General features: G+C 34.9%; 1 protein-coding gene and 1 pseudogene across 1 annotated transcript; one reads left to right on the top strand and one right to left on the bottom strand.

Annotated features, from left to right (window-relative positions):
• Positions 1 to 2,895: 2,895 nt before the first annotated feature.
• LOC132556533 (uncharacterized) lies at positions 2,896 to 4,868 on the top strand (annotated as a pseudogene).
• A 3,629-nt stretch (positions 4,869 to 8,497) lies between these two features.
• On the bottom strand, positions 8,498 to 9,654 carry LOC132556532 (uncharacterized). Its single transcript, XM_060220945.1, has 3 exons — positions 9,451 to 9,654; positions 9,088 to 9,168; positions 8,498 to 8,806 (listed from the first exon to the last, which is right to left on the bottom strand). The coding sequence occupies exons 1-3, from the start codon at positions 9,652 to 9,654 to the stop codon at positions 8,498 to 8,500; spliced, it is 594 nt and encodes a 197-aa protein (XP_060076928.1).
• Positions 9,655 to 10,622: the final 968 nt, after the last annotated feature.

Raw genomic sequence — 10,622 nt, 5'->3', positions numbered from 1 at the left:
TTTCAGAGGAGACGCATCAAACAACTGCATTAACCTTCCAACATATACTTTGTTAGCTTTAGACATCGGACATGCGGTTTTTACCAGTTCAATACGTCGAAAGGAAACTTCATTTCTGGACATTTGTGACAACTGATTACCAGTGACTCTAGCTGGTATATATAATCGAAATAAGGAAAATGATTTGTCACGTGTACTCAATCTTCCGTTGCAGTTATCCGCCGCGTGCAGGCATAAGTGTTGTTACTAGTCATGTTAGATAAGGAAAGCAATCGTCGTTTATTGGCATTCATAGGTTTACTTGTTTATTTTAATTATATTTACATATATACAAGCGAATTTACATTTAACGTTGACGTCTGAATGCTATGGGTTATATTGATCAAAAATTTATTTTTGTAGCATAATAAAGCATTTTACACTTTTCAGTGAGTCAAAGAGTTATCACTAACTTGTCCCAGTCTTGCATAGCACATGTGCCTGACCTTGTTATAGAAAAATATGTAATTGTAGATAGATGGAATAATAACGAAGGCATATGTATTGTAATTGTTGGGTTAATGCGATTGAAAAATCAACGAAATTACGAGGGCAAAATACAAAATAGGAAAAATCGAATGACTAGACTAGATATCACAGAAAGATAGCGGTTTCTGTTTCAACAACGATTCAAGCAAATTCACGTTTTGAAGGGAAAAAACAACAAAAACACGAAAACACCATCATGTCAATATAATCATGATCCAAAATTACACGGAGACATAAAAATGTACAAGAATGCATGAAAAAGGAGAATATGAATAGATATTTCAGAAAAGTAAATGTCTTGTGCTTTATCGACTGCACCCGCCATATAAATCTTGGTCAATCCATGTGCAATTTGTAAGTGATGTCGCGATCTCAAATGAGAACGAGGTATATAACAAAGGAACCAACAAGAAAATCAATGAGCACCAAACACGTCCAGTTACATATCTGTTAATATATCAATGTCTTTTTTTATAAGTGAAGCAAGACGAATCAGTGTACATCCACAGTTTTTCTAATTCGAAATAATTTTGTTCCAAGGAATTTTCTCTTGATTTCAATATGATTTGAAAAAATATGATTCCTTTCACTATTTGACGATAGGTTTTGCAATACTAACATCTAATTAATTCTGATGTGGTGTCAGTATTGACTTTAACATTAGTAATTTTGGAAAAATCACTGCTCTTCGTTTAAGCTAATGCTTACTCTCACTACATTATCATAACTAATCTTTTCTACCACTTCCATCTATGTCATTGCGATATATCCATGACATAATAGCCACTTTTACAAGACATGTTCTATTTGTCTACCGGAAGGACGTACAGTCTCAAAATTTTAATATTCACACAACCCACATAAACAATAGTTCAGAATAGTAAAAGAGGTATCCTGACAGAATGAAAAGAAGAAATTTTGTTAGTTATAACGAAAAAAGATGGAAAACTCACAATGCATGATAAAAACGACAAGTTAAAATATACCGGCATTATAATATAGTCCGACGAATTGGATTTTAAACGAAACTCGTGTCAGGAATGCTCCCTCGCCGCATCGATGGCTTGTTGAAGAGACGTCATGATAACATAGGTCAAGAGGTATCAATTATAGGATAGATTTGAAAATAAACTATATCTCGAATTTTAGATGGACAACTTACAACAATCGATTACTTTCATGAAGTTATAGGCCCATACGTGCACGTGTCTACAAACCTTGCCTACGAAATCTCAAATATGAAACAAGGGAAGAATGACTACGTAAGATATCCCTTAAAGATACATTAATTCTTCATGTGAAGATAATAACCATTCAACATCAAATTCAATTGAAATATTTACACGCAGACTCCTTAAAAGTACAAAGATAGTAGGATTAGGTGTTCCGCAAGAGTTAAACTTATTGTGCTTCATCTTCCTCGAACATCCTGGAGTATCAAAGTTGGTGCTTCATCGACTATACCCGCAATGTAAATTAAGTGAGCCAATGTCACGTTCTCAAATTGACCCATGGTCATATCGCTATTGTTTCATTGTTTTTATGAACATTACAACATGAATCGGTCTACGCCAACCGTTTTTGTAATCTTGTATGCTCCTTTTCCAAGGAACGTTGTCTCTACAATTCAACGTTATCCGAAAATCATTTAATCTCTTTCACTACTTGACGGCAGGTTTTCGGATACTAACTGATAAGTAAATTTATGCGACAATATTGACTAATTTTGGCAAAACACTGTTCTTTATTTCATCTTATCTTCATATGACTGTACATACTGTACTTCATCATACCTTGTCTTTCCTTTCCTTTCAATCTATGTAATATTCGTATGTCTATGACAATAAACCAACTTTTACTCGATATATATATATATTTATATAGGGACAATTCGTGATAGCACACTCCTGAATAATTTGTCAGATTACATAACCAGGGAATACTGGTAAGATAACATACTCAGGAATAACTTGTGCGATTAAATACTCTGAGATGATTTGTGAGACTACATACTTAGATATAAAGTTGTGAGACTTCATACCCGGTACCATGCAGACGACCTGATATTTCCAGGACGGCACAGATTATGATGAAGTTTCTCCTGTCACGTGTTAAGCTTGAGCGTTGACTACCACAAGATGTTTCATATTAAATCAATAATTACTTGCATCATTGTTTTGGATTGGAAATATGCTGTATTCGCATACATCACATAATCTCTAGAGACAGCAGCACAATGGTAATATCATTTTACTATTTATGGAGTTATTCGTGCTTTTAAACGTCAGGTACGGCTTTGCTCAAGCTTCAATCATGATTAGAGTTACATTTGCTTCGTATCTTTCAGCTATATGGTATTGCTTTATGATGACAACAGCTGTGGTACATTCCCGTGTTATTCGTTCTGAACGATCAACATCGAGCAAACCTTATGGTCTCAACTTTCCATGTGGATCTAGCATTATTGGAGCCCCCAACCCCCCCTCCCTCCATTCGAATCAATCCATTAATGAGGGATGACATTATACCTCATGTTGAGGAAGCGCAAAGGATTACGGACCAGCTCCGTGAACAATATGTAAGTTGTCGTTGACTGTATTTAGGTTCTACTGCATACATTTAAAAATTGTTGAGTGTTATTTTCTGGATGAAAAATAAATTGCTGCATATTTTTCGTTGATTATATGCATTCCGTTTTATCGTTATAATATAGTTGAAAGGAATTGTCATATTCTACGGGAGATGTCAGTATTTTTCGTATTATTATTTCTTTTTATTCGTGGTATCTGTACTCATATTTCAATAGTCTATTTTTTAACGTGCTTTCAAAATGTTTTGTCAATAATTTAAACCACGTCTCTAATAATACGTTTAATCCCAACAATTGAAATCTACGTTTATATGTATATACTTCTCCAGGAAAATGATAATTGTTCTTTAATATAATGAGAAGTTCCAAGCGGGTCTCTAACATCCCTTAACACATTGAACTTTTCGACATGCAGAATATGATGCCACTGCCCGATGTATATTCTGAGGTAGTTGTAGGACTGCCTGGGCCACAAGATATATCTACGAACAGAAATGTAAGTGTTGTATCACTGATCGCAAAATAAGGAATAAAGTATGGCGTGTTGCATTTTATTGGTTCGCGATTAGTTTTTTTTATTTACTCCATTATTAAGGAATTAAAAGTATACGTCAAATGCTATATGATAATGTTTTGTAAAGGCACTTTTTTGTGTTTCTTTGATGTATACAAATGCTTTGTTTCATATGTATCATATAACTACCCTGCTATAAGTGATTATACGAAAGGCATACAAGTAGATACCTTTTGATACCAATATTAAGATACAGTGGCGACAAAGAATTAAGGAAACTGGCTAAAGGATCCCATGTTTTCATTATGACTTCTAGACGGATATCATATTCACTTTGACCTCACAAGTAAGGGACATTGAAAGAGCATATCGACAATGAAGTTTTGCACCAGTCAAATAAAATGTTTTTTAAAGTCCAAGATATGTAACAAGAATAATCTTACAATCGCATTCATTGCATCGGACATGTGGAAACAACACGAAATTCGTTCCATAAGTACCATATGTATGTAATATTGATAAAATATTGTGAAAAAAACCATTAAGATCCCATAGTGGAATCATCATCAGTTGATGAGTTGTCCTTTATCAAAAGATAAATTTTATCATGAGTCTGTAGATATTTTAAATGAGATGAGTTTGGCACTATCTTGACCTAAACCACATATTGAGCATGTTGTTGTCTGCTTCGCTTCTATATCATTCCTCTCAAAAACGAAGAGAAATCTAAAACACAGTTATGTTTTCTTATCCTATCCTTGAACATTCACGTTTTCTTTCCTAATTATCACTTAATCTAGACTATGATCTCAAAGCAGATTTTCATATATTTGAATATGCAAATTTTATAAGTGTAGCTTTTGATTAAAAAGCTGACCACGTGTGTTACAGGTAACTGTTGACTACGCCGCTGTTTCTCGCCTTCTCGTCTTCGTTGACATAATGTGTAATGACAACGGATATGCATACGAAGTTGTCATTCCACACCGTCGTGCCCTCTGCCAGAGACTCCGCTCAGGAATACTCCATATTCTCTGTGGTATGTACAGGACAATGGTTAATGTAAAGCATATCTCAGAGGATATCACACTTCCGTGCGTCGTGGAGGCATCTTGTGGTAGTCAACGCTCGCGCTTTAAACGTGACAGGAAAAACTTCATTATAATCTGTGCCGTCCTGGAAATATTAGGTCGTCTGCATGAGACATACGACGCCTTACCAGGTCAACAGCTCTAGAACAAACGCACCCGCATTAACCTATTCAAAGCCAACAACATATTATTTGTTAGCATTAGACATCAGGGGTGCGGTTTTTACCAATTCAATACGTCCTTTCTGGACATTTGTGATAAATGAGTAATTGAATGTCTTTACGGTGACAATGAATAATTGCTAACCACCATAAATAAACATTTAAAACTTTTCACATAATGTATGTGTTTGTCTTTTGGTTTTCTTTTAAGTTCTTTTTTAAAAATAATTCTTCTTTCTTCCCATAGCATATCTTGCTATATTCTTTTTTGAGGGATCTGTTATCTATGTTATCTATGATTTTGTTTCGGTGTCCCTTGCTACATAAAGGAATCATATAGATGTAAAGATCTTATGGTTAACTGAAGGTCAAATGTCACTTGTAAAAAAATGACTGCTGAATTCAAATATGACACAAGTAAATATTGAGATGGTATTGGGGTTCTTTGACTGTAGCAGCTCCCCAACTTCAACACTTCAAACCTTACCCCACCATCCCTATTCCCATCGCACAATCCCCTAACCCAACCATCCCTGTTGCCGATCCCTTACCCAAATATCCCCGTACTAAACAATCTCAATCCCTACATCACTATTACCATCCTAGCACCTCAAGCCTTAATCCAACCATTTCCATTCCCAACTCCTTCCCTCAAATTTACCCGGTACCAACACACCCGAACCCTACCCCACTTTCCCAATTCCTATCACACAACCCCCTAACCCAACCATCCCCTTTCGATTCCTCTATCCCTACCACTTCTATTCTCAAAATGGGATACTGGCTAATAATGCATTCGGCACATCATTTTTAGGACCATGTTTTGTAAGTGTTCTCATCAGCTGTTGACGTTTATTTCGGAAATCGTGAAGTGGGAATAAGTCCTGAAATGACGATTACTGCTATAAATGAAAAGAATTCACAATGAAAGGAATGTTGAAAGCATCACACGATAGAAATATTGACACCGGACTATGAAGATATTGCTAACCAGTAATACAATAAATTTCACCAATCATCACTGAGAATTTAATCTCACAAATTATCACCGGGTATGAAGTCTCACAACCGATATCTAAGTATGTAGTCTCACAAATCATCTCAGAGTATTTAATCGCACAAGTTATTCCTGAGTATGTTATCTTACCAGTATTCCCTGGGTATGTAATCTGACAAATTATTCAGGAGTGTGCTATCACGAATTGTCCCTATATAAATATATATATATATCGAGTAAAAGTTGGTTTATTGTCATAGACATACGACTATTACACAGATTGAAAGGAAAGGAAAGACAAGGTATGATGAAGTACAGTATGTACAGTCATATTAAGATAAGATGAAATAAAGAAAAGTGTTTTGCCGAAATTAGTCAATATTGTCGCAAAAATTTACTTATCTGTTAGTATCCGAAAACCTGCCGTCAAGTAGTGAAAGAGATTAAATGATTTTCGAATAACGTTGAATTGTAGAGACAACGTTCCTTGGAAAAGGAGCATACAAGATTACAAAAACGGTTGGCGTAGACCGATTCATGTTGTTATGTTCATAAAAACAATGAAACAATAGCGATATGACCATCGGTCAATTTGCTTGTTGGTTGCGCTGTTGTATACCTTGTTCCGATTTGAGAACGTGACATTGGCTCACTTAATTTACATTGCGGGTATAGTCGATGAAGCACCAACTTTGATACTCCAGGATGTTCGAGGAAGATGAAGCACAATAAGTTTAACTCTTGCGGAACACCTAATCCTACTGTCTTTGTACTTTTTAAGGAGTCTGCGTGTAAATATTTCAATTGAATTTGATGTTGAATGGTTATTATCTTCACATGAAGAATTAATGTATCTTTAAGGGATATCTTACGTAGTCATTCTTCCCTTGTTTCATATTTGAGATTTCGTAGGCAAGGTTTGTAGACACGTGCACGTATGGGCCTATAACTTCATGAAAGTAATCGATTGTTGTAAGTTGTCCATCTAAAATTCGAAATATAGTTTATTTTCAAATCTATCCTATAATTGATACCTCTTGACCTATGTTATCATGACGTCTCTTCAACAAGCCATCGATGCGGCGAGGGAGCATTCCTGACACGAGTTTCGTTTAAAATCCAATTCGTCGGACTATATTATAATGCCGGTGTATTTTAACTTGTCGTTTTTATCATGCATTGTGAGTTTTCCATCTTTTTTCGTTATAACTAACAAAATTTCTTCTTTTCATTCTGTCAGGATACCTCTTTTACTATTCTGAACTATTGTTTATGTGGGTTGTGTGAATATTAAAATTTTGAGACTGTACGTCCTTCCGGTAGACAAATAGAACATGTCTTGTAAAAGTGGCTATTATGTCATGGATATATCGCAATGACATAGATGGAAGTGGTAGAAAAGATTAGTTATGATAATGTAGTGAGAGTAAGCATTAGCTTAAACGAAGAGCAGTGATTTTTCCAAAATTACTAATGTTAAAGTCAATACTGACACCACATCAGAATTAATTAGATGTTAGTATTGCAAAACCTATCGTCAAATAGTGAAAGGAATCATATTTTTTCAAATCATATTGAAATCAAGAGATAATTCCTTGGAACAAAATTATTTCGAATTAGAAAAACTGTGGATGTACACTGATTCGTCTTGCTTCACTTATAAAAAAAGACATTGATATATTAACAGATATGTAACTGGACGTGTTTGGTGCTCATTGATTTTCTTGACATCACTTACAAATTGCACATGGATTGACCAAGATTTATATGGCGGGTGCAGTCGATAAAGCACAAGACATTTACTTTTCTGAAATATCTATTCATATTCTCCTTTTTCATACATTCTTGTACATTTTTATGTCTCCGTGTAATTTTGGATCATGATTATATTGACATGATGGTATTTTCGTGTTTTTGTTGTTTTTTCCCTTCAAAACGTGAATTTGCTTGAATCGTTGTTGAAACAGAAACCGCTATCTTTCTGTGATATCTAGTCATTCGATTTTTCCTATTTTGTATTTTGCCCTCGTAATTTCGTTGATTTTTCAATCGCATTAACCCAACAATTACAATACATATGCCTTCGTTATTATTCCATCTATCTACAATTACATATATTTTGTATAACAAGGTCAGGCACATGTGCTGTGCAAGACTGGGACAAGTTAGTGATAACTCTTTGACTCACTGAAAAGTGTAAAATGCTTTATTATGCTACAAAAATAAATTTTTGATCAATATAACCCATAGCATTCAGACGTCAACGTTAAATGTAAATTCGCTTGTATATATGTAAATATAATTAAAATAAACATGTAAACCTATGAATGCCAATAAACGACGATTGCTTTCCTTATCTAACATGACTAGTAACAACACTTATGCCTGCACGCGGCGGATAACTGCAACGGAAGATTGAGTACACGTGACAAATCATTTTCCTTATTTCGATTATATATACCAGCTAGAGTCACTGGTAATCAGTTGTCACAAATGTCCAGAAATGAAGTTTCCTTTCGACGTATTGAACTGGTAAAAACCGCATGTCCGATGTCTAAAGCTAACAAAGTATATGTTGGAAGGTTAATGCAGTTGTTTGATGCGTCTCCTCTGAAACTATTGTCCTGGTAAGGCACTGTATGTCTCATACAGACGACTTAACACGTCACGTACGGCACTAAATATGACAAAGTTCCTCCTGTTACGTGCAAAGCTCGAGCGTGGACTACCACAAGATGCCTCCACGACGCACGGAAGTGTGATATCCTCTGAGATATGCTTTACATTAACCATTGTCCTGTACATACCACAGAGAATATGGAGTATTCTGGAGCGGAGTCTCTGCCAGAGGACAGGTCCGTCGTCATTACACACTATGTCAACGAAGACTAGAAGGTGAGAAACGACGGTGTAATCAACAGTTACCTGTAACACACATGGTCAGATATTTAATTCATATATACTGCAACTGTAACAGTCGTATTGTGATGCTGATGACATGTTGTGTAAATCTGCATATTCATTTATCAAAATAATATATAAACGAAATATGCTTATAGTTATTCAATTGAAAATATAAAAACATTGAAGTAGAATGATTGTTGCATAATTGCGTGATATATCATAACAAAATATTGGTAACGGACAAATAAAGTCAAGATGCCATACTTTATTCCTTATTTTTCTTTCGGTGATACAACACTTACATTTCTGTAGGTAGATATATCTTGTGGTCCAGGCAGTCCTACAACTTCCTCAGAATATACATCGGGCGGTGGAATCCCATCCTGTAAGTCGAAAAGGTTTTAGAGATATACCCACAACTTCTTGCCTTCTTGAAGAACCATTCTTATTTTGATAAAGAAGTCCGAACAAAGTTAGATATTAGTTGTTGGGATGTTTTCGTAAATCAAACACGTGTGCTTAAATTACTGACAGAATATCCTGATGAGTTACTACACATTAAGAAATAAAACGAATAAAGTGCTAATAATATGAGTACTGATACCATAGATAAAAATCTAAACAGAAAAAAAAATATATAGATGAAAATAATTCTAACATCTTACATAATGTTCACGGAGCTGATCCGTAATCCTTTGCGCTTCCTCAACATGAGGTATGATGTCATCCCTCTTTAATTGATTGATTCGAATGGAGGGGAGGGGAGCTCCACTAATGCTAGGTCCACATGGAGAGTTGAGACCATAAGGTATGCTCGATGTTGATCGTTCAGAACGAATAACACGGGAATGTACCACAGCTGTTGTCATCATAAAGCAATACCATATAGCTGAAAGATACGAAGCAAATGTGACATTTCTGATACAGACCTGACGGATACAAAAATCCAATGATAATCTTCAAAAAAGTGTCAAATAATCAGTTTCCATAGAAACGTTATAACAAAATGGAAAAAATTAGTGTGAAGCACTGGATAGGTCTTTCTCATATTTCATATACAAGTTCATCTTGGTACTTACTTGTGTCCTTTTGATTTTGATTTTCTGATAATCTTTTATCCGAAATACAAAATGGCCGCCACGTACGTAACTATCTTGGATTTGACTATAAAAGTTTTGTATCGCTGTTTCTTAAGATGTACAACATGAAATTTTCTCTATTTGTATATGGTTGTTATCCTTGTTTCCTTGTTTTGCCTGATCGAGACTGATCTGGAAAACGGCTGGCCGGTGGCCATCTTGGATTTTGCAGTTCAGGAATTTTATTTGTATTTCTTAAGAGCATTTCAAACTTTACATAGTTCAGCGCAAAACCAGAGAAAAGAAGAAGAAGATAGAGGGGAAAATCCGACTTTAAAACACTCCTTACAAACATGATGTGTCTTAATAGTTTTTTACATGGTTGACGTGATGATGTGATATTGTCTATATGTTATACTTATCGTCCACGGTCGACATGATTAGTTGGTATTCAATAAGCATATTTAAAGTTAGGTCCTTAATCTTAAGTCCTAGACGCAGGAAACAGCAATATGAAGCAGTTTATTTCATTATTTGTCTGTGTAGTATCTACTATGTTAAATTTGTGTTGAAAGGTAATATTCTCTTTGGTGGTTTTTTTTTCAATATTTTTTTATATTATCCTACAAATGAGACGTGATTCTGAAAGTTATGTTCCTTTTAAACACTATTTCATCCCCCGTTAACACATTTTTATATATCAAATATTATCTTCTTATGACACGTTATTGTAACAGCGAAACGTTATATTATAAAAT

The sequence above is a fragment of the Ylistrum balloti genome, unplaced genomic scaffold, assembly GCF_031769215.1.
Source record: "Ylistrum balloti isolate Yb309-2 unplaced genomic scaffold, AGI_CSIRO_Ybal_v1 Utg370574, whole genome shotgun sequence".
In the NCBI taxonomy this organism is placed as follows: domain Eukaryota; kingdom Metazoa; phylum Mollusca; class Bivalvia; order Pectinida; family Pectinidae; genus Ylistrum; species Ylistrum balloti.
The sequence above is the reverse complement of the archived record's forward strand: the minus strand, read 5'-3'. Positions and strand labels throughout refer to the sequence as shown.